The sequence below is a fragment of the Paroedura picta genome, unplaced genomic scaffold (assembly GCF_049243985.1).
Source record: "Paroedura picta isolate Pp20150507F unplaced genomic scaffold, Ppicta_v3.0 Ppicta_v3_sca22, whole genome shotgun sequence".
NCBI classification, from domain to species: Eukaryota; Metazoa; Chordata; class Lepidosauria; order Squamata; family Gekkonidae; genus Paroedura; species Paroedura picta.
In genome coordinates this window covers 3,043,096-3,070,604 of record NW_027518619.1, presented here as the reverse complement: position 1 = coordinate 3,070,604, position 27,509 = coordinate 3,043,096, and the positions used below count along the sequence as shown (strand labels likewise).

At 54.7% G+C, this 27,509-nt stretch overlaps 1 protein-coding gene across 1 annotated transcript; it reads left to right on the top strand.

Moving 5' to 3' along the window:
- Positions 1 to 1,659: 1,659 nt before the first annotated feature.
- LOC143828391 (maestro heat-like repeat family member 5) lies at positions 1,660 to 27,308 on the top strand. The gene is made up of 20 exons (XM_077318807.1): positions 1,660 to 2,350; positions 2,581 to 2,669; positions 4,129 to 4,278; positions 5,800 to 5,913; positions 6,374 to 6,453; positions 7,608 to 7,743; positions 9,581 to 9,676; positions 10,738 to 10,842; positions 11,341 to 11,476; positions 13,604 to 13,722; positions 15,146 to 15,295; positions 16,087 to 16,241; positions 16,587 to 16,734; positions 17,864 to 18,042; positions 18,902 to 19,039; positions 19,476 to 19,590; positions 21,126 to 21,269; positions 23,054 to 23,230; positions 23,522 to 23,617; positions 27,022 to 27,308. Exons 1-19 carry the CDS (start codon positions 1,945 to 1,947, stop codon positions 23,600 to 23,602), a joined length of 2,718 nt encoding a protein of 905 aa, XP_077174922.1. The 5' UTR covers positions 1,660 to 1,944; the 3' UTR covers positions 23,603 to 23,617; positions 27,022 to 27,308.
- Positions 27,309 to 27,509: the final 201 nt, after the last annotated feature.

Genomic DNA, 27,509 nt, shown 5'->3' with positions numbered 1-27,509 from the left:
AGCATGTTAGGATATTCCAGGATTTGGGGGCGGAGGAGCGGGAAGGGTGGTATTTTGGGGAGGGGGAGACCGGACGAAGCTGCCTGGGGCCGAGCCAGACCCTCGGCTCTTCCAGGGGGTCTTGTCTCCTCAGACTGGCCGCCGCTCTCTGGGTTCTCAGTCAGGGGTCTTTCCCACCCCCACGGCCAGATCCTGCTCCCTGCCCCTGCTGTGCCCATGCCCCTCACTGGCGGGCAGGAGAGCTGTGGGAGGGATCCTCCCGTTCAGTTTCAGTTCTCTGTAGGATCAGGAGGGGTCCCAATAAAGAGCTGAAGGGAACTCTCAGGGCCTGGTCTTTGAACCCACAGATTTCACAGCGGGGCTTGCAAGGGGGGAGGGGGAGGTGCCCGTGAGCCACAGCCCCTCCCCTCCCTCCTGACATCACCTCCACCTGATGATGCCACAAATAATGGTGTGATCTCATGAGTTTTCCCACAGCCCGTGGCAAGGGGAGGGCATTAGCTTTCGAGCTGAAATAAAAGGTGAGTGTTTTAACTCAGTAGTCCCCAAACTTTTTATCCTCGGGGACCGGTCAACGCTTGACAATTTTACTGAGGCCCGGGGAGGGGGTAGTCTCTTGCCACTTGCAGGAAGGACTGATGAAAACACAACCTGTGCTCCCAGGCCCTTTCCCTTCCCCCCAGATCCACAGAGTCTTTCTTAATAGGTTCCATGCTCTGCTGGGCAGTATTACTTGTTCCTCCATGGATAAGAAGGAAGGGGTAATGATCAGTGGGCTTGAGGAGCCTGTCCAGCCGTTCCGTCCCATCCTTAAAGCTTGCACCAGGGAGGCAGCAGGCCGCTCGAGACAACAAGTCAGGTCTACAGACTTCGGCCTCTACACCTCTTGGCAAGGAATCTTTATTTCCTGTTCTGCAGATTTCTTTCTCCTGTTCCTGGTTGATTGGATCTTACATTCCTTTAGGTCCAGCATAAAAATCTGAAGGGCAATATTCTTCTTCTTGGTGTTCTTGTTAAGAGCCAGCTTGGTGGTGTGGTTCAAAGCCGTGGCTTCTAATCTGGAGAGCCAGGCGTGACTCCCTGCTCCTCTGCATGCAGCTAGCTGGATGAGCTAGTCACAGTCCTGATTAGTCAGTTCTCACAAAGCACTTCTCTCAGAGCTCTCTCAGCATCACCTCACCCACAGGGGAAGAGAAGGCAACTATGAGCTGCTTTGAGACTCCATTGGGGAGAGAAACGTGGGGAATAAAAAGCAACTCTTCTTCTCCTTCTATTATTATTATTATTATTATTATTATTATTATTATTATTATTATTATTATTATTATTATTATTATTATTATTATTATTATTATTATTTTAAATCCACAGACAATTATTCTCGCCCCTTCTGTAGAATTTCCACATTAAGGACAAGAATCCCTGTCCCCTGCCCCCTCCCCCACCCCCACCCCCTCTCTTTACCTGCTGGCGTGTCGTGTTGGGCTGGCCCCACCCCCGCCAGTCTCCTGAGGCTTCCCCCACTCTCCACAGGGTGGGAGCAGCCTCAGAGGACTGGCAGCGGCAGCCACGACCCCAGAGCAATGAGTGCACCTCAGTGTTCAGGCGCCACTGCCGCGGTCCTTCTACTGCCGAGGTCCCCGGGGGCAGGACTATGGACGTCATGTCCCTAGACTTCCCTTTCCATTAGATGTTCCACATCGCTCATAATAATCCCTTTTATGTGCTGCCCCTTCCTACAGCTCAGGGGAACTCACAGTATGCCAGGCATAAACTGATGTAAGATTGAATCAGCCTCTAGGGGGAGCAAACATGCCGAACGGAGGCAAAATCCTAAAGCAGCAGGCCAATCAAGAGAGGGAAACGAGGATGGAGTAAACTCCCCTGTCTCCTTGACTGTGTTTGGTTAGTTTGGAAAAAGTCCCTAAATGTCTCCATTGCAGGATGAGTTCCGTGTCTAGAAAGGACAAACTGCTCAAAAGGAGGAGCCTTGAGAACGATGCAAACACCTCGGGTGAGAAAACCGACCATCGGCAAGGCCGAAGCCTCCCTCACCAAGCCAGATCTCAAGAGCCAGCTGGCCGGAGGAATGCCGAGCACCTCCCGCCTCTGACCAAGCCGGCAGCGTCCTCCGAGGACCAGAAGCCGACACCGACGCCTCCTCTCATGCTGCCCCTCCTGCCGCAGCGCCGACTGCCCAAAACCACCGCTGGGACAAGCCAGGCAGATACGACCAAGGAGGCCACCCCATGGCCAAAGCTGCCTGTGACGGCCGTCAGGAACAGCACCACCGCCACCGCAGGGAGCAGGAGAGCCTCGCAAGCTCTGGGAATCTCTGCAGCGCTGCCAGGTACCGGCCGGGCCCAGGAGTCGCCAGCTGGTCTGGGGTGGTCTCAGGGCAGTGGCGTGCTTGGGCAGAGGCTGCCGAGAGCCAGCGTGGTGGTGCGGTCAAGGGCAGCGGCCTGTCATCTGGAGAAGCGGGTTTGATCCCCCGCTCCCCCTCCTCCTCCACATGCAGCCAGCTGGGTGACCTCGGGCTAGTCGCCTCAAAGCGCTCTCTCGGCCTCCCTTCCCTCACAGGCCACCTGAGAGAAATCCTGATGGTGCTCAGAGACGATGGGAATCAGATGCAAGCCAGGAGGTCTCTTACTCTGGAGAAGACATTGGAGGTACAGTTGCAGAACCATTTCTTTCTCCGTTGATTTGTCTCGCTTGCCGGAGCTGACCCCCCACCGCTCGGCCTCCCTAAGTGCTGCCAAGTTCGAGCCTTAGGCATTAAAGCCCCCAAATAGAGAACTGTGACACACGTCCAGCCAGAGCGAAGAGAAACGGGAAAAGGGAAGAGCGGCAAAGAAAAAGGTTCAGCGGGGAAGAGGGATCATGCGGCTGGCTGGAGTGGGGGAGCCAGCTTGGTGGAGCGCGTAAGACCAGCGGCTTCTAATCGGGTGAGCTGGGACTGAGCTGAGTGACCTTGGACTAGTTGCAGCTCTGATAGTGCTGTTCTCACCGATCAGTCTCTCCCAGAGCTCTCTCAGCCCCACCTCCCTCACAGGGTGCCTGTTTTGGGGAGAAGAGGGGAAAGAGATTGGAAGCTGCTCTGACACTCCTTTGCGGAGAGAAAAGCAGCATATAAGAACCAACTCTTCTTCTTCATGGAGGGAAGAGCCCCAAAAAACAAAAGCCTTTCCCCAGCTGAATCTATTCTGAATTCAGCTGGAGCCCCAAAAGAACCCTAGGCTGAAGATATTTCTCAGTGGGCAGCATTGTATCAAAAAATATGGTCCCCGTCTCCTGTTTTTCTACATCTTTAAGCTTAATATGTGGATAAAAGAGTTGGTTCTTCTATGCCGCTTTTCTCTACCCGAAGGAGTCTCAAAGCAGCTTCCAGTCGCCTTCCCTTTCCACTCCCCACAACAGACACCCTGTGAGGGAGGGGAGGCTGAGAGAGCCCTGAGATTACTTAAGAAGAAGAAGAGTTGGTTCTTCTATGCCGCTTTTCTCTGCCCGAAGGAGTCTCAAAGCGGCTTCCAGTCGCCTTCCCTTTCCTCTCCCCACAACAGACACCCTGTGAGGGAGGTTGGGCTGAGAGAGCCCTGAGATTACTTAAGAAGAAGAAGAGTTGGTTCTTCTATGCCGCTTTTCTCTGCCCGAAGGAGTCTCAAAGCGGCTTCCAGTCGCCTTCCCTTTCCTCTACCCACAAGAGACACCCTGTGAGGGACATGAGGCTAAAAGAGCCCAAAGGAACACGAAGTCCACTGAGCCAATTAGTTGTGTCTCAACAGGGTCACCTGGCTAGGTCCGTCTGCTCAGATCTCAGCAGCTAAGCCGGGCTGGCCTTGGTGAGTCCTTGGGTGGGCGACCTCCACGGACATTCAGGGCCGCTAGACATAGGCCAGCAATGGTCAGCCACCTCTCTCCCCCTCTTGCCTTGGCAGACCCTGGCCCTGGGTTGGCTGTGCTTTCCACCAGGCAGAAATCTGGCTCTTTTAAGGCCTTTCCTTGACATTTTCATCTTCTTGTCTTTCTCCTGAACACTCTCAGGAGCTGAGGGTGTCCAGAGGCTGATTCGAACTGTGCTGTGCTCGATATACGGCTGAATGGTTTCCCTTTCTTCCCCTTCACCTCCAGGATCTGCAGGGCCGGGTTCCCATTCAGGATTGCATCGCATGGATCGAGTGCTACGGGCATGCGGCCGCTGGGGCCAATACAGAAGACCTGCTCCTGCTGATCGAGTTCCTCATCTCGGAGCTGCTGAGGCAGTTCCGTGCGGGCTACAAGGTACTGGGAAACATCCGGAGAGCCCAGCTGGATCTGGCCAGGGGTCCTCTAGTCCAGCATCCGGTCATACCCAGAGGGCAGCCGGTTCTTCTGGAGGGCCAACCACAAGGCAGAGAGGCCAAGACCTTCCCCTCTTGTGACCTCCTCACTCTGTGCTCCAGAGATTGACTGCTTCTGACTGTGGAGGTTCCCCCAGTCACCAGGGTTACTGGCCACTGATATACTTCTCCTTCCCGAATCTCTTGAATCCCCTGGAGAAAATGGCTGCTTCAAAAGGCAGATTCAGTGACATTCTGGCCCCTCCCCTGCAACATTCTGGCCCCTCCCCAGACTCCGCCCCCCAAATCTCCAGGAATTTCTCAACCTGGAGCTGGCAACCCTACCTTAACCCTTTCACATCATGCTGCGTTGCTAAGAATTCGGGTGCAAAAATAATGGGCCTCGTGGGTGTATTATTTCCCCAAACACACACGCAAAGGTGGCCCCATAATTGTTTCTGACTCCATGGGAAAAAGAAACTGTGGAATGATATACCTGGAAGGGGGCCTAAAGACCACCCAGTCCACCCCCCTGCAGTATGCAGGATGACCTACAGGATCCCCGAACGATAATCCGGTAATCTGCTTCCGTTTCCCTCCCAGGAGGGAGAGCCCACACGTCTGGAGAAGCGAATTCCCCATGAGCAGCCTGCGTTGCTCAGAAGCTCCTCCCAACATCCGGCTGATATTCCCGCCTCCATCCTAGGGAAGCTCCGCCCACATTGCCATGATGTCCCTCCATCCCTTCCGAGGTGACCCGGAAGAGTCCTGCAGCGATGGCAGGGCAACGCTCTGGTCTTTGGGCAAAGACTGTGTGGTCCATTTGACTTCTACCCTAAAGCTTTCGTCCGAAAGCCAGAGTGTCACCTCACCACCACTGACCTCATGGCGTCACTTCCGGGTCACACCGGATGTGCCCTCCCCAACGGGATGAGGTCTCTTTGGGTAGTGACATAGATGCACTGCTGCAATATTGACCGGACCCCAGTCTTTTCTGGGTAAGGTCCCCCTCCTAGTCAGATCATTGGTGTTGGCCAGTGGGGCCTGGTGGCGAGGGACCCCCCTTCCACTGGAGGGTCTGGCCATTCTAGCTGAGATTGGTCTCCGTATAAACTCTGGGTCGTTCCCCTGGTGAAGACTTTCCTGGTGGTCCTGGAAGGGTTTCCCAAATTGCTGGGGGTTCATTTTGTATATCTATTTTTTCAGTTGTTAAACTTTTATCAGGTGATACGACCAGAAATGGTCATGCCAACCCCCCCCCACAAAATAAATAAATAAATTTGGGAGTTTCTTGAAGCCTAAAGAATGTTTCAGGGGTTTCTCAATTGTAAAAAAGAGGGGAACGTCCCAGCCAGCTCCTGGGATTGCCTGCGTGAAGGACGCTGGGATTCCCGTCTCCCTCCAGCTGGGCGCCTCCCCCCAGCACCCACTCCTGGAAGGTGGTCTTACCTCTCTGCACCCTGCTTCTTTCTCCTCCGTCCAGAATCAACCACTTAAAACAGCATTCCTAAAATCTATCAACCTGATCAGCAGAGCCCTCCAGGGGAGCCGGAGGCAAGATTGCCCCCACAAATCTGAATTGCTCCAATGCATAATAGTAAGTCAAAGTGGAGGGGGAAAGCAGGGAGGGGGCTTCTGGGGGAGCGAGTCTCAAGCATGGGACGTGCTTGGGGTGTGGCCTTGGGGTCCCGAGGCTGCCAGTGGAGGCTCCTGGGACCTCCGTTCCACTGGCCCGGACCCTCACAGACTTCTCTGCATCGTAGCGACTCAAGTGGAGTCCCCTGTGGAGTCCCCAAGTGGAGTCCCCTGCGGAAAGGGGCGGCCGTCGTCTGGCCAGGGCTGCCACCTCTGTGTGGAGAAATGGGAATGGGGCCTGCGGAGGGCAGGATCTGGGGAGTGGAGGGACTGGAGCGGAATCCCAGGCTTTGTCTGGCATCCTCTGAGGGAACCTTTCCAGAATTGTAGTCCAGGGACATCTGGAGAGCCACAGTTGGGCCACCCCTGCCTAAAAGCATCACTTGGAAGTGACCCTCTGTCTGTGTGTTTTTCCACTGCAGGAAATGATCGAAGAAGAGCCCCAGGAGTCAGTGTGCTTCCCGATCCTCCACCTTGCTCTGACCACCATTGGCTCCCTTACGTATGTACCCAAGGTTTCCTCCTCCTTAGCTCTCCTGGCCAGGCTCCTGGTGCCTTGCAGCCGGAGAAATGCCAGGCATCCGTTGTGAAGAGAAGGGGGGAGGAACAACCCAAAGGAGACTAAGGAAAGGATGTAGTTTGAGGGCAGAAGAGCTTCAAGCCAGACACTTCCTGTGATGGCAGCCCTTGTCCACCCAAGTGAGAAGTATCAGGTGCCCTCCGAGGCTGGCGGGCAGAAGCAAGACCCAAACCATGACCATTTCTGCATAGAGGGGGACAATTCGTGCCACCTCCTGCTTGTAAAAGTGCGATTGTAAACCGCACACTTGACCGCTTGCTGATGGGAGACCCCTCCCGCATTATTCTGCCATCTCATCATGGCTTTTCCCTTCCCGACAAGGTGGCGGAGAAGCCGGAAGTGTGTCCAACCTGCAGGTTTCTTCCTGCTCCTCAGGTTGTCAATCATTGTAAGCCACCAATCCCCTCTCAGTGGTGGTTTTGGGGATTCAAACATTCCCTTCTTCTTCTTCTTCTTCTTCTTCTTCTTCAGAGTAGTTGCAAACAGTAGTTGCCTCTATGGCTGCCTCACATCAGCAGATCCTTCATGGATGCTCCTTGCTTGCTTCTGCAAAGCACGCTGACCTTCTCTTCCTCAAAAAGGAGGAAGTGGGTGGGGTAGCTCAGATTAAACAGAGCACATGGCTCAGAATTCCCTGCAACCTCACAGTGTTCATTAGATGTCACTAGTGAGCTGCTTACACTGCTGAACAACATCCCCACAGGGCTGACTTCCCCAAATTACTTGCTGATTGCCATTCCAACACAGTTCTCTTAGGGCTGTTTCCGCAGAGCAGTCCTGTCAGAGGACTCTCAGCCTCACCAACCTCCCAGGGTGTCTGTTGTGGGAGAGGAAGGGAAGGGTCCCACTTCGGGACTCCTTGGGTTCGTGGATATTTAAAATCATCTCTACTTCTTCTTCTTGTCTTTAACTGGGACCCCTCAGACTTGGCATCTGCTCTGCTGTTTGAGAATAAAACATTCAGAGCTGATCCTGTTGAATCGACTGTAGGGGGAAGGTGTGTGCATCCTTGGCGGGGTGGTGGGGTCCTAATGTTTCTCCACCCCCACCTCCACCACTGTCTGTTTTATTTGCAGTCTCCTGAAGCCTGTGCTGGACTGTGAGGTCAGATCCAACTTAGTGAGCAAGACCATCAAGAAGGTGTATTCTTTACCAGCTCTCAAAATGACCAAGCTGAAAGCAGGCAGCTCTACGTACCCAACGCAAACTCAGGTGCCTCCCCCTCCCTGTCCAGGGGTCAAAACTGAAAAACATGGTGTCTTGGCCAGGAACTAAGTTCAGATTCAGAGACAAGGCAGGTGGGATGGGACTCATCTCCTTGCAATTGGACACAAGGGATCGCCTGACCCATGCCTGTGGTTTCAGAGCACGGCCCCCCAGCGTGGTTTTTCCCCCTGGGAATTTGGTAGGTTGTGCAGACTTCTTAAAAAGTCGCTTCAGCAGCAACCTCCCCCTCAGCCCAAGATGCTGGTTGGCTTCTTCTTAGAGATGCCTAACCTCATTCCCTGCCTTTTTGTGCCTGGCTCCGCCCCCTGAGGCAGCCATGCTGTGGCTGAGCCCATGCTCTTGGGGAAGGATTCCAGAGGTGCCCACGGGCTTAGGAAGGGCGAGGAGCCCTGCTTGATAGGGGGGCCGCGTCGGCCTGCAGTCGAACATCTGGATCTGAGACTTTGTTGCTGGCAAAACGGCCTCAGTATTGCAGAAGAGAGAGTCACAGTCAAATCCAGCGTTGCCAATTTATGGACTGGGAATTTTGTATAGGTTTGGAGGTGGAGCCTGGGGGGGTGGGGGTGAGGTTTTGGAAGGGGATCCCCAGGACTTTCCCCCTCTGGAGTTGGCAACCATCAGCAGAGGGTCGCCACATTATCCTGGATTTTGTCCCTCAACTTTCTCCTGTCCTGCTGCATCTTCTTTCTACTGTTTTAGCTGCTGACTCGTCAAAACATGAGCAGAGCCCTCCTGGATCAGGCCAGTGGCCCATCCAGTCCAGCATCCTGGCTCACCCAGCGGCCCACCAGCTCCTCCGGTGGGAGGGCCAGCGGCAAGGACCAGGCCTGCGCCTGAGTTTGCCTCCTGACCCTGGGATTCAGAGGATTAGTGCCCCTGAATGGGGAGGATCCCTTTAGTCACAATAGCTCGCAGCCATTGACAGACTTCTCCTCCATGAATTGATCTCCTCCCCTTTGAAAGCTGCTTGTTCTTTTGGACATCATTGTTCCCCTCCTCGAATTTCACACCTCCCCCAAGCAAACATCCCAGCTGCTGTTTCTCGATTCTCCCACCCTCTCCCTGGAATGGCTGGCCCCAAGGGGGACTGTTTTTGCAACCTGGGGCCAATGGCCATTTGGCAGGAACTCATTCTCAGCCCAGTGGGACTGGTGGGAAAGGGCTCAGTCGAAGCTGCCAATCTGTCCCTGCACCCTTCTTCCCAATGCCAAGAACTCTCCCCTGACCAGGCCCCGAGGATCGGGGCCCCAGGGGGTGGCAAAGTGGACCCATCCCCTGCCCTCTCTCTGGAAAGAGGAACAGGGTCTTTCTCTCTGGTTTCTCAACGGTATCTACGTAGCCATCTTCTTGGACCCCACACATTGTTGCCTGGTTATTCTCCTTTTATTGTCCCCTCCCCTCTCCTTTTCTCTCTCCCTTTAGGGCTAGCAGAGAGTATGCCAGCCTCCAAGTGGGGCCTGGGGATCCCCCAGAATTGCACCACATCTCCAGACGGCAGAGATCAGTGCCCCTGGAGGAAAGGGCGGCTTTGGAGGGGGAACTGGGTGGCCTTGGGCCCCACTGAGGTCCCTGTTCTCCCCACACTCCTCTTTCTGCAATGCCACCCGTTTGCTTTTTATAAACGCAGCCTCAGGAATGGCGGCCATTTGGCACGTGAGAGCTGTGTCCCGGAGGCTCACCCTTGGGCCTGTCCTGCTTGCAAACGCATCTGGATATTCCACTGGAATAGAAGCCCTGCTTTCCCCAGCCCTGGCCACGTCTGGCAGACTGACCTTCTCCGTGCCTTGGCTCATGCTAACGGCGTTGTCTTCTCTCCCTTTAGGACTTCTACGAGCAGACGATGAGCGCGTGCAATTCAGTGCTCACCAGCCTCCTGTCCGAGGTGCCCAACATGGATGGACTTCAAGAAATATTGATAGTGAGGGAACTAGTAACTCCTCTAAGGCCTAATAAAAGCATAGTATCCTAGAGTGGGAAGGGGCCACCCAGGCCATATAGTCCAAGCCCCTGCTTAATCCAGGATCAAACCGTAGAGTGGGAAGGGGACCAGCGTCTAGTCCAGCCCCCTGCTCAATGCAGGCCCAGCTTAAAGCCTCTATTCCATGGCATAGAGCAGGCATGCATGGCCTTTAGGGAGCTGCTTAGGTGGCCGACTTGGGATTTCCCTGGGCAGGGCCCAAGGAGAGGAGCATCCATCAAGGCCACCGCCCAAAGTGGCTGTTTTCTTGGGGTGAGCTCTTCTCTGATCCCTGGAGGTCAGGAGAGAAACTCTAGATCAGCCTTTCTCTACTTTCTAACCATGGACAAAGCCCTGAAACATCCTTTGGGCTTCGACAAACCCCAGGAGGGGTGCGATCGTGCAGAATACGGTTGGGAAGCAGAGCTGTGGACACGCCCACTTGGGGCCCCCCCCTCCCCGCCCCCTCCGGGCCCATCACTGGCCGTTTTGGGAGGGGGGAGCAGACTGGCATGACCATCTGCGGTCATATCACTTGAGGAAATATGTGCACAAAACCCATCCCCTCCCACCCCTGCAGAAAACCCTTCCAGGGCTGTCCCAGGAAACCCGGGCTGAGGAAGCCTTCTCTAGGGGGGAGGGCGCTCAGGGGCCCCCGCAGCAAGGCCTGCCCACAGCGAGGAACAAGCCAGCTCTCCAGTGGGGAGAGGACCAGCCCATCGAGAAAGGAAGGCCACTCCATGGGAGGGGAGAGCTGGGCAGGGCGGGGACCTCCGAGGGGTACGATGCCGTGGAGCCCACGCCAAACACCCATTGTTTTTGCCAGGGGAATTCATCTCTGCTGTCTGGCGAGGAGCCATCCTTCCCCTTTAGACCCCCCGAATTCTCTCTGTGCGTCTTCAGGGTGCCACTGGGCTCAAACCTTGTCCTTTCCCAACGGGCCATTCTGGGAGTGGTCCTGGAACGGACACTTTGCTGGTTCTGGTTTTCCTCTCTGTCTCCAGTGTGCTCTTTCTTCACAGCACACCAACGGCTGGATGGAATCGGAGATGCCCCACGAGCGGGAAAGAGCCGTGAGGAGCACCAGCCATGTGCTGAAGTTTGCCGCCGAACACCTCGATTTTGACGTGAGCATCCTTGGGAGCGGAAGAGCCCATCCCAAGGGGCACATCCCGTGACCGAAATGCCGGGCATCTTGTTGGATCCCCCGAAGCAGCTCCAGCAGGGCTCTCCTGATGTTCTTATGGAGGCCACAGCCTCTGGGCTCTGTTGCGGGCCTGCCCCAGGAACTGGCGGCCCCGCGTGAGACAGGAGGCTGGACTAGAGGGACCCCCACTGGTTGTGCGAGACCTCTGAACAAACAAGCAGCGTCTCATGAAACCTCCTGACCTGACAGCAACGCTGTTGAGTGTTTCAGGGGCTGCTGCAGCAGTGATGCCTCCCAGTGCAAATGCAGCCCGTCAGCTGCAGGAGAAGAAGAGGGGGTCCAGGGTGTTTCCCCTTCGAGGGGGAAGTGGGGGGGGGGCGAGTCTTCTCTCTGGGCCAGTGAGGCAGCCTGGGGCCCTGCAGGAGGAAAGCACGGCAGGCTTCCTGGGGGCCCCTTCCCACCTCCCTCTCCCTTTCAGGTCTCGCAGGAGTTTTCCTTGCTTGGCCAGCTGGTGGCGGTGTTGGGCATGCGGACCATGGACAGCGTGAAGGAGATCGGCCTGCAGGCGGCCCAAGCGATGTACCACCTCCACCACCTGACCATGAGCAAAATGGGTGAGGGGCATGCTGGGAAATCTGAAAACCACCAGCTCAAAGCTCATCTTTATTTATTTGTTTACTGTTGAAATGCTGATTCCGTCCTCTCCTGGCAGACTCGGGGGCGGGGGGGGATCGCAGCACTTTTAAAATCCCATGAAGTCCTAAGGGGCCAGATGAAATGTAGTTTGAATTAACGTTTCCAGCAGCAGACAACTGATGGGCAACAAAACTAACCGACTCTTTTCTGTCTCCTGGTGAGACAAAACTGGCCTCATCCTGGCCAACAGATGCTTGTGGATTTTGTCCCTTCTAGCAGGATCGGACTGCACCCCCCCCAACAGAACCCTCCCTATGTGTGATGAAGCCCCCTCCCAATTCATATATATACATAAATGGCCTTTCAAGGCTTTTAATATATATTAAAAGATCTCCTTTTCCCAATTCCTCAGGGCAGCTAAGGAATTGTAATTGTAAAATCATTGCAGCGTAGTATCATAGAGTTCGATCAGCCCCAAGCATCCGGGATAAGGATCTGTCCAGCCGCTGCTTGAAGACGGCCAATGAGGGGGAGCTCCCCACCTCCTTAGGCAGCCCATCCCACTGCTGAACTAGACTCCTAGAATCCTAGAGTGGGAAGGGGCCATGCAGGCCACCTAATCCCACCCCCTGCTCAGTGCAGGATCAGCCTTAAGCATCCAGGAGAAGGATCTGTCCAGCCGCTGCTTGAAGACGGCCAATGAGGGGGAGCTCCCACCTCCTCAGGCAGGCCATCCCACTGCTGAAGTACTCAGACTGTACAGAAAGATTCCCTGATCTGTAGCCTGTACCTTTCTACCCATAGTTTAAATCCATGACTGTGGGTCCTATCCTCTGCCATCAACTGTTCCCTGCCCTCCTCCAAATGACAACCTTTGAGATACTTTAAGCGAGCCGTCCTGTCCCCTCTCCACCTCCTCTTCCCCAGACCTTTCCTCACTTGGCTTGGCCATCTCCTCTTCACCGTCTCCATTTTGTCCACGTCCTTTCTGGAGTGGGGCCTCCAGAACTGGACATGGGATTCCAGGAGCAGTCTAATCAATGTGGGATGTACGGTGGGACTCGGACATCTTGCGATTTTGATGGGATGCCTCTTTTCATACAGCCCAAGGCTGCCTTTGCCTCCTTTATCGCCGCATCACCCTGTCTGCTCGCCTTTAGCTTCCCGTCCCCAAGTGCCCCAAGATCTCATTCACACACCCTGCTTCCCTGAAGTGTCTTTCCAGCATGTTCCGATCTCACTGAATTCCATCTCTGCCTTCGGGGGTGTTCTTCACAACTGAAACCCAACCAAGTAAAGTCCCAAATCCCCAAATACCTGCTATTTATATCCCATTAACCCCCTCCCCGAGGAAATAAATTGGCCTTTCAGGGCTTCCTAAACTTTTCTAAGGTAGGGTCTCCCCCCCTCCTCAGGGCACCCACAGTGTGGAAACGGCAAGATATAATGCAAAAGCAGCAGTAGGGACCAGTGGCCCATTCTGCACACAGTGGATAATACACTTTCAGTGCGCTTTTGCAGCTGGATTCTTCGAAAGGGCATTGAAAGCGCATCATCTAGCGGATGACCACATGTGGTCCTTCGACTAATTGGAGGTGGCCCCGAGGGACACCTTCTCCCCCCCACCCGCCCTTCCCCCCCCGGCCCTTTACATTACAACACACTTCGGGTGTCATTGTCTCCCATCACTCCCAGATGGGACTATCTCGTTGCAGAGAAACAAGCTCAGGGTAACCATTGATTTGTCATTGTCATGAGTTAAGATTTCCATGACAAGAAAATGTTCCTTATGTTCATTGTTGTGGCGTGTCTGTATCTTATTTTGAAGGGATGTTTAAACATTACCATAGCGATCAGAGAGCGTTAGGGCAGTGGTTGAGAGTAGAGGAGTAAACTACCCCCCCCCACCTGGCCTCAGTAAAAGGCGTTGAGTGGTCCCCGGTGCGTGGTCCCCGGCGTTGAGTGGTCCCCGGTGATAAAAAGGTTGGGGACCACTGATCTAGCGTGTGCAGATGGGGCCCAGGCGGGCTGCCTGAAGTGGGGAACAGCCGGCGGATGGGGAAGAAACTAACGCTGACTTTTCCCTCCCGAAACATTCTGATTAGTTAAGGAGATGGACAAGAGACCCAAGAACAAGAAGGGGAATATCGTGAAATGGGAGCGAGAAGACCTTTTCATTTCCGGCCCTTCCGTCTTTCATAACGACGCCTCTAAAGTGGCCCAGGTACTTCCCAAGACCGCCGAAGGTCAGAGTCCTCTGTCCTCTCGGGCAAACCCTTGGTTTGATGACTGTGGGGTGGTAGGAGGGTCTTTTTAGCCACCTTGGGCTTTAATGGGGGCTGGGCTTTTATGGGGTGTGATCATGTCATCCGCCTTGAGTCCCAGGAGGAAGGCAGACTATAAATCTAATAAAACTAATAGAATAATCCTAAAAATAATCTCCCTCCCAGGCCTTTTCTTCTCCCGCCATCTTTCCAGTTGACTCCCATGGGTGTCCCCCTAAAACCACACTCCAGAAGGCCACGTGGCAGATTTCCCTTTGGGTTTGGAAACTTTCTGGGCTGCGTTTTTAGCAGGACACCCATGGGAAGCCATTCAAACTGAGCATGTCTGGGGAAAGTCCATCTCTGGAAGAGAGTGCTAGAGGAACTTCCCCCAGACATGCGCAGTTTGAATGTCCAGGTGAATTCTTTGAAGGTGCAGTTTGTGTAGCCAGCTTTTGGCCCCCCACAGGATTTCCAGAGCCCAAAATTCACAGGTAGTTTCCCGGCCTCTGCTTCGCCACCCTGGAATTCTTCTTTGTGGTCTCCCATCCACGTGTTAGCCAAAGCGGACCCTCTTGAGTTTCCGAGGTCTCATGAGACCAGGCTAGCCGCGGCCGGGAATAACAAAAGAGAAGCCCTTGTTGGATCAGGCCAGGGGACGAGTCAGTCCAACACTCGGGGTCTCACAGGGGCCAGAACCCAGGGGCTTTCGGGAGGTCCACCAGCAGGGCCAGAACTCCTGCCTACTATTACTATAGGAATTTTGGAGGTCATTCATTCCTAGGGACCTCCATGCTACAGCCCTGAAAAACCTTCAGATTTGGCTGTTCCGATCATTCCAGGAGCGTTGCCATGTTGTTCTGCTGTAGAAGAGGTCGATTCAAGTCCAGTAGTACCTTAGGAATGAACCAGATTTTCTGGGTCTATGGCGTGGCCAAACTGTGGCTCTCCAGATGTCCATGGACTGAAATTCCCGCGCAGGGGTTCATGGGAGTTGTAGTCCATGGACATCTGGAGAGCCAGTCTGGCCTTCCCTGGAGACTTCAAGAGTCACAGCTTATTGGATATGTGAGAGAGAGCCAGTTACTGGACCCGAATCTAAGATTCAGATCACATATTGAAGCTGCTATACTGGAGAGGCAACTATGTGAATCTGCCCCCCTTTATCTGTGGGTGGCTCCTGCAAAGGCCAGTGGGCCTCTGGCAAAATCCTCTCTTGTCCAGGACGGCTGGACAAAAGTTAGTTCCCCCTCAGGGTGCTGCAGGGCTCCTGCTTGGTCTCGTTGCTCTTCCAGTTTTCCTTCCCGCTCGGTGTCGCCATGAACAGCCGGGGTGAGCAGCAGGTCCAAGGAAAACCCTCTTTCTGCTTTCTCTCTGTGTCAGGCTTTCGGGGAGCACCTCAGCCCCGGTCAGCTCACAGAACTGGTTCTCAAAACCACCAGCAACCTGATTCACGGAGACAGACTCATCTCTCAGGCTGCATCAATGCTGCTGAGATCCTTCCTGGAAGAGTGCGGGACGGATGTGGAAGATGTGAGGAACAAGAGGAAATTGGGGGGGGGGGAGCTTGTCTGGTAGTTGTGGACATGGGGGCAGAAAGGGGGGGGTCCTGCCTCCTTCCCATATCAGCCCGGGAAGCTGCCCTGCGCTGAATTTGGAGACCCTATGAATAAGAAAGGAGAGTTATCGAGGAGGAGGAGGAGGAAGCGTTGGTTCTTATATGCCGCTTTTCTCTACACAAAGGGGTCTCAAAGCGGCTTCCACTCGCCTTTCCTTTCCTCTCCCCACAACAGACTCCCTGTGAGGGAGGCGAGGCTGAGAGAGCCCCGATATTACTGCTCCGTTTGAACCGCTGTATCAGTAAAGAAGAGCTGGATTTCTGAAACCCGCTTTTCACTACTCAAAGGAGTCCGAAAGTGGCTTACAAATACCTTTTCCTCCCTCTCCCCACCCCAGAGGTAGGTGGGGCTGAGAGAGCTCTAAGGGAAACTGCTGTGCGAGAACAGCCCCAAAAGAACTGGGACTAGCCCAAGGTCCCCCAGATAGCTGCATGTGGAGGCGTGGATTCTAATAGGCTCCTCCAGATTGCAGTCCGCCACTCTCAGCCACGCTGGCTCTCTCAGGGAGCACAGTCCACAAATGCCTACCCATAAATAGGAGAATAGATGTCCTTGAAGGGGCCGCTAGGTTTTTGCAGGTTCCAGACGGTCTCTCTGGCCCCAAGCAATGGATCTTCCGACTCTAACTGAAAACTGGCTGGTGGCAAGGCAGGGGTGAGAGGGCAGGCAGGTTGTTGCCTTCATGGTCCCCTTTCCGTCCTGCAGCTGCCCTTGACTGTCAGGGAGATATACAGCCGCCTCCCCAACATCCGGGATGCCTTCACCAAGCAGGAGGCCAAGAGGGCCATCTGCTCCCTGGCGTGCAGGCGTGTCGGCGGAGTGGTGGACTGCCTGCTGGAAGTCTCCGTGGGCTGTGATGGGTAGGTGGGGCAGCTGTTGAGGGTGGGTTGTGGGGAGGTTTGGGTGATGTTTGGGGAGAAACACAGCAGAGCAGGGCTCCCCAATGCGGTGCCCACGCCCTGATCTTTGGCCTGACACCTGCCAAGTGCTTTCGGGAAGCGGGCGGGGCTAGAGGGGGCTTCCCTGAGGGGCCGTGGGAGGTCCAGTCGGCTTGGCAGGGTGGGTGGGGAGATGGGGCTTTGGCGGCAGCTGCCCCCCTGACCCAGAGATCTCACCATGGGACGGAAGGCCTGCAGTTGGGGCCGCCAGTGGGAGTGTGAGCCAAAGCCTGAGTTTCCTTTCTTGCTCTGTTTTTAAAACCGCAGCAATGCCAAGGAGGTGTGGAAAGCCCTGGTTTCCGATCCCTATTCCAACACCAGGCTCCTGAGGCCGCTGCTGAAATGCCTGCAGGGCGAAGACCCCCGCTCGGAAAACTCTGGGAGGCGCAACAGCAAGTCCCTCCTGCCTCTGGCGGTACAAAGCCCCACCAGGACTGCTCTGGGTCCCTTTGGGCCGCCAGCTCCGGGTTGGGAAGAGCCTGGCCATCCAGGGCCGGGGAGGCTGGGCAGGAAATGTTTTGGAGGTGGGAGGAGGGATCTCAGAGGGGGGGACAGAATTCCCACACCACAGGAAAAGCTGTGTCTAAAACAGGACAGTTTGAGAAGCCGTAAGCCCACTTGCTTGCCGTCTTTTTCTTCATTGCCTTTTCCTTGCGGTGACACGCAAAACGGTCGTTTCTGCCAGGCCGCTTCCATCAGTTGAGCAGAAAAGCGCATTGCAGTATTTTACGAGTAACAGGGGGCTTATAAGTCATGATTCTAGTGTCAAAATGCATTCATCATACCATCTCCCTGGTTGTTATGATTGTTGTTGCTTGTGATTCTTGTTCAGCTAAGTTATCTGTAATCTTTGCTGCCTTTAAAGGTGCTGTTGGACTCAACTTTTGTTGTGCTACTTCAGACTGACACGGCCACGCACTTGAATGAATATGAATCCATAAGTATTAAAGAGTCCATTTCGTTTTGTACAAGACATTTTGACACTTACTGTTATCTGTAAGTCAATGAACTCTTAAAGATTCTCAAAATTCTAAGAGGACGTTGTTCTCTTAACTGGAAAAAAGAGGCAAGCATCCATCCAGAAAAATAATTGATGCTGCAAAATCGATAAAGGCTTCCCAAGTGAAGGTGACATCAGCAGCCAAGGAGAATTGTTACCCGTAAGCCTTTGTTCCTGAAATTGTAAAAAGAAATTTCCTTCGACCATAGCTGCTGAAAGCTTTTTGGCAGAAACCATTGTTTTGGGTGTCGCTACAGCCAAAACTAAATTCAGAAAAAGAGAGCAAGTTTGTTTATTGCATCTAAAATTGTCCTGTTTTAGACGCAGGTTTTCCCCTCCTGAGTCTTCTGCCTTGCAGTTGTGGTGGAGTGATGGTGCCTAATGCCAGACCTGCAGAGTAGCGCTTGTCTCCGGGGGAACTGGTCTCTGTGGTCTGGAACTCAGCCCCTGGTCTCTGCGCAGGGTCCGCAGGAGGGGCTGCCTGGCAGGTTCTCTGGTTCTTGGTTGCCTCTATTGAATCCATTCCTCCTTCTCCTCCCCCCAGGCCACCAATGCCTTGCGCTGGATCCTGACCCTGCCCAACGCGGCTGAAGTTGTCCGGGAAAAATTCCCACACCTGCTGATAGCGCTGGTGACTCAAATCAGTTACTCCCTGGGATCGAGCAGGAAAGGATCCAGGAGGTCCAATTATTCTGAGGCCTCAGAACCATCTGGAGTAGTGAGGTAAGAAGCCAAGATCGGAGATGGGCCCGGTTCTGCTCTCCCATGAGACAGGGACGGATCTCACCTGTCCTTCAGCTACAAGCTACTCGCTTCCCCCCACAATGGCAGCTTACGTCTTTTCCCCTCCTCCATTTTATCCTCACAACAACCCTATGAGGTAGGCTAGGTGGAGAGCATGCGATGGGCCCATGGACATCCACTGAGATTTCACAACATGGGATTCAGACTTTGTCCTCCTGGATCCTGTCTGCGCCGGAGGAGTGAAGTAGCACGTGTAGATTAGGAACGTCCTGGTCTTTTCCAAACACTCTGCCCGTGTCCTCATTGGCTCCTGCTCCTTTGAGCACACTTGCTCCCAATTGCTTTGGGAAGAAAACTATTAGTCAGTTAGACTGTTAGGACCATCTCTCTCCTCTCTTCTTCACAAAGCTGCTTCTCTTCTCAATAAGCTATTTATTCTTCCAGCAGCCAGGGCATCTATAAACTCTGCCAACAGAAAGGATGACCACAAAAGGTCTGCAGAGGAAGGCAATGGCCACCCACCTCTGCCTTCCATTGGTCTTGGAAGCCCCTTCCGGGGGTCCCCATCAGTCACTTGCCCTTGGAGGGCTCTGAGGTGTGTCTGTGCCCTCCACAGTGGCCATACCCCTGATTTGGCCAGGCCAGGCTAGGCTAGCAGCAAAACCCAAGCAATAGACATGCAAAGTGCGGCTCTCCAGATGGCCATAGACAAAATGGCCAGATGGACTTGGACTACAGTTCCCATGAGCGCCTGCCAGCAGGGGCCACCCCTGTCCTTAGAGGCGGTCCGGCTGGGCAAAACGGCTTCTGGGGACACCTTCTCCTTTGCTCCGTTCAGCTCTGGCGTCCAGGCCCTGAAGAACCTCATCGCATGCATGGGCTTCTGCAGGGTGTACAACATACTGACGATACAAGGCACCTGGGACAAACTGCAGCAGCCGGGTACTTTCTTCGAAGGGGTTTTTGAGCTCGTCAGGTAAGAAGAGGCAGGCCAAGAGGGACGGGCCGGCCGGCCAGAAGGAGCCAGCTGCCTCACTAGAGAGCCTTTGGCGGTGGACCAGAGAATCGGTGGGATTGGGGGCAGGGGGGACCTGAGTGGAGGAGAGGGCGAGGGAGTCCTCCCTCCCTAGCAGCCCTTTTCTCTAGGGGGACAGATCTCCGTCCCCTGGAGAGGAGCTGTGAAACGGGGGGAGCCCCAGCTCCTACCTGGGGTCTGGCATCCCCGTTGTCCATGAGATGCTGCTTCCTAAAAGACAGCACTTTCGGTGGGGCTCACTCTGCAGCCTCCTGAGACAGATTGGGGGATGCCGCATGTGCTGCAGCCGCCACAGGGGTAGCAGGGCCCAGCCGTTCCTGACTTTGAACCTTCGGAGTCGCTGACCCTTTGGGGATTTGGTGTTTTCCCCACACAGGGAGCTGTTCAAGTTCAACAAAGCGCACATGGTGATGACCTTCAAACTGGCCAACGCATATTTGTACCATCACGAGCTGAAGGAGAGGACAGTTGGAATGGCTTTTTTCACCGAGGTGAGCCCTGGATGACCGCGACACATGCAGACACTTGTGCTGGGTCAATCCGTGGATCGTGGCCTACTGGACTCTTGACCTCCTTGAACCCGTTCCCAGCCAGGCAGGACCACAAGGAGCTCTCCCTGGCCAGGGGCGTGGGCAGGTGGTTGGCCCTTTCCTGGCTCTGCATCCTGACCCCTCGTGTTCCTGGGAGGAACTGCCCCCCAACCCCTTGGAGGCCTCCCCTCCAGCGACTGGCCAGGGCATTGGCTTGTCTCCGGAGATCGGATGGGATCGGGCTTGCTGGAGCTCCCTTCCCGGCGGTGGGGAGAGTGAGGGTTGTCGGGAGGATTGCCCAGAGATCCCTGGAGACCGGGGGGCAGAGGCTGGGGGGTGCTGCTGGGGGGAGAGTGTCCTGCCACCCCGTCGACCTTCCAGAGCTGCCCATTTCACCAGGGGAATGGGTCTCTGTGGCCTGGAGGGAAAGCAGGAGATCTCCCGCCTCCCCCCCCCAGGAGGTGGAGGACTTCGGGGGTCGCTGAGGTCATTCCAAGGTCTGGGGCAAGGACCACGACGGTTTCCACGTGAGGAGGCCTACCTTGTCTGAGCCTCCCCTTGGATTTCCTTGGGAGGCTGAGAGTCGACTCTCGCCTCTCCGCATCTGGGCTTTTCTCCCCTCGTTTCCCAGGCTGGAATTCAAGAGTCCCACGGAGGCAGCCTCCCATCATGCTCTGCTCCCTTCCCCTTTCCCCCAAAATGTGTTTTTTACAACATGGAACAAAAACCAAAAGGGGGGGGGACCCGGAAGTGGAACCCTAAAAACCCAACGGGTGACAGTTAGGACCTTCAAGGGTGTAAGGACTTTCATATTACTTTTATTGTGCACAATTTGTTTTACAAAGCCAAGGAACTAAAAACATCTATGCAGCGCAAAGGCTCTTGCAAAACAGTGTGCTGTGCATTCTATGAACCACTGGAACGACCAAGACGCTCTAGGGGCCGATGTGTTCTAAGGGCCGAAGCGCTCGGGGGGCCGATCTGCTCGAAGGGCTGGAGTGCCTCGGACGGGGGGGGGGCCTGGAAAGACCCCTCCTCTCCAGGCAGCACAGTTCTGTTCCCCCAGCTTTGATGGGCAGACTCCATGGCCTTGTCCCCCAAAGCACCCCCCATCCCCAGCCGTTTCCTCCCCCGTGGCAGGCAGCTGGAAGCCCTGTGGGCTGTTTCCTGGGCCTTCTCTCCCCTCGCCATTGTCGTCCCCCAAGCACTGCAGACACACAGTGCAACATCTGTCGTGAGCTTTCTAAGTGACCTCGCAATCCCGTGCATTTGACCATTGGGAGGATTGTTTTAATGAGCCGTGCTTTCCTGTTGTGACCTGTTGTCAAGTGCCCCGAGCCAGTATCGTGGAGGGGCCGTGATCTCAGTCCAAGGAGCCCACGTAATCCATAGAGAGTCCACCTCCTAAAGGGGAACGGATCTTCCTCTGTGGCCTGGGCATCAGGAGGGGGGTGGTCCTGTTTGGCCTTGCTCACGACGGGGGTTTTGTGCCTCAGCTCCTGTTCCACAGAGACATCGGACTGAAGTTTGTGAAGCAGGGCATCCTGGACGTCCTCAGAGAATGGATGGCACAACCGTGTCCACAAATGCAGCTGTTCGGTATCCGAGGCCTGGGACACCTGCTGCAACACAACCTGGAAGTAAGAGGATGCCCGCGGGCAGCCGTCCCATAGTATGGCCAGCTCTGGATCGAGAAGAGCCTGGAGCTCTGGGGGGTGGAGCCTGGGGAGGAACAGATTTGGGAAAGGACTTCCTTGGGAAAGACTCCTTTGCGCAGAGAGAGAGAGAGAGAGAGATGAAAAGGTGGGATTTGCTGCCAGAGGACGTTGGGATGGCCAAGGAACAGACAGCTTGAAAAGGGGACTAGACCGATGAACGGAGGACAAGTCTCTCACTGGCTACTAGCCATGGGGACTGAGGGGAACCTCCACATCCAGAGACAGTCCACCTCTGAATCCCAGAGCCAGGAGGCAACCTTAGAGGAAGGCCTCAGGCTCTACTCCCTGTTGCTGGTCATCCTGAAGAACTGGTTGGCCCCTGTGTGAGACCGGATGGTGTGATAGAAGATAGAGACAGAGTTCAACGAGATCTGAACACAATGGGGAAATGGGCAAATGAGAACAAGATGCAATTTAATAAAGATAAGTGTAAAGTTCTGCATCTGGGTCAGAAAAATGCAAAGCATGCCTACTGGATGGGGGATACGCTTCTAGGTAACACTGTGTGTGAACGAGACCTTAGAGTACTTGTGGATTGTAAACTAAACATGAGCAGGCAGTGTGATGCAGCGGTAAAAAAGGCAAATGCCATTTTGGGCTGTATCAACAGGGGCATCACATCAACATCACTAGATGTCATAGTCCCATTGTATACGGCACTGGTCAGACCACACCTGGAGTACTGTGTGCAGTTCTGGAGGCCTCGCTTCAAGAAGGACGTAGATAAAATTGAAAGGGTACAGAGTAGAGTGACGAGGATGATCTGGGGCCAAGGGACCAAGCCCTATGAAGATAGGTTGAGGGACTTGGGAATGTTCAGCCTGGAGAAAAGGAGGTTGAGAGGGGACATGATAGCCCTCTTTAAGTATTTGAAAGGTTGTCGCTTGGAGGAGGGCAGGATGCTGTTTCTGTTGACTGCAGAGGAGAGGACACGCAGTAATGGGTTTAAACCTCAAGTACAACGATATAGGCTAGGTATCAGGAAAAAGGTTTTCACAGTCAGAGTAGTTCAGCAGTGGAATAGGCTGCCTAAGGAGGTGGTGAGCTCCCCCTCACTGGCAGTCTTCAAGCAAAGGCTGGATACACACTTTTCTTGGGTGCTTTAGGATGCTTAGGACTGATCCTGCGTTGAGCAGGGGGTTGGACTAGATGGCCTGTATGGCCCCTTCCAACTCTTCTATGATTCTTTGATAGACGATCCAGCAGGGCTCTTCCGATGCTCTCAGGAAGGCCTCGACCTCTCTGCCCTGTTCTTGGCCCTCCAGGGGGACTGTGCTGGGCTAGATGGGCCACTGGTCTGACCCAGCAGCGCCCTTCTTAGGTTTTTAGGAAGGCCTCGGGCCCTATGCCCTGTGGTTGGCTGCCCAAGCTCTTCCCTAACAAAGTGCCCTCCCCAAAGCTCCGGGAATTTCCCAGCCTGGGACTGGACAACCTTGCCTGGGAGGAAGGAAGAATTCCCGCCAGCTGATTGAAAGGAGGTCTCTCTGAACTCACCATCAGCTGCATCCCTCCCTTGGTCACGCGCGCTCTCTTTGGACCGCGAGGGGCAACATTCTGTCAGGAGAGAAAAGTCAGAGGCAGAATGAGTCCTGCTCTCGGTTGGCGGCACAGGCCATGTGCCTGCGCAGGGAGCCCGGAAGAAAGGTCTGAGCGTGTCTCACCCTCGGTGTGGCCACCTGGTCTCATCCCTCATTTCCTCCCTTCAGGACGAGTCTCTGGAGGCCCTCCTGACTCCTCTCACGACTAGCGCTGTCAGCATGGACAAAACCATAGCGAAGGAGACCATCAAAACCCTGCAGTCGGTGTTCGATAGAATCGAAATGAAAAAATACACCTCCCTTTGCGTCCAACTGATCCAAACAATGCTCCAGTATTTCCATGATGTAAGGCAGCAAGCAGGCAAGACCGTACCGTTGCCACCTCCGTACCGTTGTCCTATTGTATAAAAACCAACTCTTCTTGTTCTTCGCTCTTTCCTTCGGCCCCAAATTCATCCCCAGAGATTGTCAGCAGCCTGATGCACTGAACTGAGGGGTCCCAAGAAGGAAGGGTGCATTTGCTCCAAAGCATTAGATGGCCACTTGATTGATTTAGCCACCACCTCCCCCCCCCCCCACCTCCCATCAAGGCCCCCGGAATTTGGGATTGACTGACTGGGTTCCCATTCGTTTTAGGAGGATGACGAATTGAGAAGAATCTCCAAGGAGCTCGTTGAGACTTTAATGAAAGGGGTGGCCGTGTCAGATGGCAACTGACACTCCGTCAAGGAGGTAATCTTCCGTAGCCAGGTGCCCCTGCTGATCCAGCTAGCAGATCCTGTCACCAGAGACGTGAGCAGGGGGACAGAAAGCCATTTTGGGACGGTCTGTGTGCTTGGTCTGTTTAGCCTGGAGAGAAGACGATTACCACCTTCTAGTACCAGAATCAATGGGATGAAATGAATTCAAAAGCCTGTTCCACTGAGGAACCGCTCTCACTGTCAGGAACTTCTTCCGGATGTTTGGACAGAATTTCTTTTGAATTTCTTTCATCCCATTGGTTCTGGTCTGCAACCCTGGATTTCCTCAGAGGTCTCCCATCCATGGACTAACCGGGGTTGACCCTCTTTAGCTTCCGGTGCTGGACAGATCTTGACTGGTTCCCCTCCCCCGGTGAGCTAGGAGACCAGTGAGCCATTCTTCCATAGCCGGGCTGTAAAAGTATGTTTGCATGCCCCCACCACCACGCCTTGTAGTCGGGGACCGCCTCCGAGGGTGGGAGAGAGCCGGCGGCCCGGCCACAGCAGCTACATGTAAACGCACATGCGCAGTTGCCGTGCATGTGCGTTTTCACCACTAGGTGGCGCTAACGCGCATGCGCAGAACAGCCACACGTGTGCGTTTTCGGCAGCAGGGGCGCAAACACGCACGCGCGGCAGCTCCGCGCGTGCGCGTTTGCGTCGCTGCCATGCCAGCGGCCGCGCCTGCCTCTTCCCCCCCTTTTGCTGCAGGGGGAGGGGAAGGCAGGCGCGGCCGCTGGCGGCCCGGTACCATGGCCTTAACGGCCCGGTACCGGGCCACGGACCGGGGGTTGGAGACCTCTGCTGTAAATATCATGAGTTCCTCTGAGACAGTTGTGGCTTCCCAAAAGAAGCAGCTTAGGTGGGAGGAACAACCCAAAGGAGACTAAGGAAAGGATGTAGTTAGAGGGCAGAAGAGCTTCAGGTAGGGTCCCCAGGTGCCCACTTCAAGCCAGACACTTCCTGTGATGGCAGCCCTTGTCCACCCAAGTGAGAAGTATCAGGTGCCCTCCAAGGCTGGCGGGCAGAAGCAAGATCCAAACCATGACCATTTCTGCATAGAGGGGGACAATTCATGCCACCTCCTGCTTGTAAAAGTGCGATTGTAAACTGCACACTTGACCGCTTGCTGATGGGAGACCCCTCCCGCATTATTCTGCCATCTCATCATGGCTTTTCCCTTCCCGACAAGGTGGCGGAGAAGTCGGAAGTGTGTACAACCTGCAGGTTTCTTCCTGCTCCTCAGGTTGTCAATCATTGTAAGCCACCAATCCCCTCTCAGTGGTGGTTTTGGGGATTCAAACATTCCCTTCTTCTTCTTCTTCTTCTTCTTCTTCTTCTTCTTCTTCTTCTTCTTCTTCTTCTTCTTCTTCTTCTTCTTCTTCTTCTTCAGAGTAGTTGCAAACAGTAGTTGCCTCTATGGGTGCCTCACATCAGCAGATCCTTCATGGATGCTCCTTGCTTGCTTCTGCAAAGCACGCTGACCTTCTCTTCCTCAAAAAGGAGGAAGTGGGTGGGGTAGCTCAGATTAAACAGAGCACATGGCTCAGAATTCTCTGCAACCTCACAGTGTTCATTAGGTGTCACTAGTGAGCTGCTTACACTGCTGAACAACAGCCCCACAGGGCTGACTTCACCAAATTGCTTGCTGATTGCCATTCCAACACAGTTCTCTTAGGGCTGTTTCCGCAGAGCAGTCCTGTCAGAGGTGTGTGTTGTGGGAGAGGAAGGGAACGGTCCCACTTCGGGACTCCTTGGGATCGTGGATATTTAAAATATATATATAAATTAGAAGATCTCCTTTTCCCAATTCCTCAGGGCAGCTAAGGAATTGTAATTGTAAAATCATTGCAGCGTAGTATCATAGAGTTGGATCAGCCCCAAGCATCTGGGATAAGGATCTGTCCAGTCACTGCTTGAAGACAACCAGGGACGGGGAGCTCCCCACCTCCTTAGGCAGCCCCTTCCACTACTGAACTAGACTCCTAGAATCCTAGAGTGGGAAGGGGCCATGCAGGCCACCTAATCCCACCCCGCACTCAATGCAAGGCTGCCAGTGAGGGGAGCTCCCCACCTCCTTAGGCAGCCCATCCCACTGCTGAACTAGACTCCTAGAATCCTAGAGGGGGAAGGGGCCATGCAGGCCACCTAATCCCACCCCCTGCTCAGTGCAGGATCAGCCTTAAGCATCCAGGAGAAGGATCTGTCCAGCCGCTGCTTGAAGACGGCCAATGAGGGGGAGCTCCCACCTCCTCAGGCAGCCCATCCCACTGCTGAAGTACTCAGACTGTAAAGAAAGATTCCCTGATCTGTAGCCTGTACCTTTCTACCCATAGTTTAAATCTATGACTGTGGGTCCTATCCTCTGCCATCAACTGTTCCCTGCCCTCCTCCAAATGACAACCTTTGAGATACTTTAAGCGAGCCGTCCTGTCCCCTCTCCACCTCCTCTTCCCCAGACCTTTCCTCACTTGGCTTGGCCATCTCCTCTTCACCGTCTCCATTTTGTCCACGTCCTTTCTGGAGTGGGGCCTCCAGAACTGGACATGGGATTCCAGGAGCAGTCTAATCAATGTGGGATGTACGGTGGGACTCGGACATCTTGCGATTTTGATGGGATGCCTCTTTTCATACAGCCCAAGGCTGCCTTTGCCTCCTTTACCGCCGCATCACCCTGTCTGCTCGCCTTTAGCTTCCCGTCCCCAAGTGCCCCAAGATCTCATTCACACACCCTGCTTCCCTGAAGTGTCTTTCCAGCATGTTCCGATCTCACTGAATTCCATCTCTGCCTTCGGGGGTGTTCTTCACAACTGAAACCCAACCAAGTAAAGTCCCAAATCCCTAAATACCTGCTATTTATATCCCATTAGCCCCCTCCCCGAGGAAATAAATTGGCCTTTCAGGGCTTCCTAAACTTTTCTAAGGTAGGGTCTCCCCCCCCCTCCTCAGGGCACCCACAGTGTGGAAACGGCAAGATATAATGCAAAAGCGGCAGTAGGGACCAGTGGCCCATTCTGCACACACTGGATAATGCACTTTCAGTGCGCTTTTGCAGCTGGATTCTTCGAAAGGGCATTGAAAGCGCATCATCTAGCGTAGTGATCCCCAACCCGTGGGCTGCGGACCACATGTGGTCCTTCGACTAATTGGAGGTGGGCCCTGAAGGATACCTTCTCCCCCCCCCCCCGGCCCTTTACTTCATCCCCCCCCAGGCCCTTTACATTACAACACACTTTGGTGTTCTTGTCTCCCATCACTCCCAGATGGGACTATCTCGTTGCAGAGAAGCAAGCTCAGGGTAACCATTGATTTGACATTGTCATGAGTTAAAATTTCCATGAAAAGAAAATGTTCCTTATGTTCATTGTTGTGGCATGTCTGTATCTTATTTTGAAGGGATGTTTAAACAGTACCAGGGCAGGGCATCCCTAGCCTAGCCACAACGGAGCCACGCTATAGCCTGCCCGCAGGCGAAGACAGCCGTCCACCAGAAGGAGCCGCCGAGGAGATGCCGCCGCCACCGCACACACCACCAAGCCGCCTGGGAGCCGCCGCCCGACCCGCCGAGGAGCCACCGCCGCCGCCGCACACACCACCAAGCCGCCTGGGAGCCGCCGCCCGACCCGCCGAGGAGCCGCCGCCGCCGCCGCACACACCACCAAGCCGCCTGGGAGCCGCCGCCCGACCCGCCGAGGAGCCGCCGCCGCCGCACACACCACCAAGCAGCCTGGGAGCCGCCGCCCGACCCGCCGAGGAGCCGCCGCCGCCGCACACACCACCAAGCCGCCTGGGAGACGCCGCCCGACCCGCCGAGGAGCCGCCGCCGCCGCACACACCACCAAGCCGCCTGGGAGCCGCCGCCCGACCCGTCGAGGAGCCGCCGC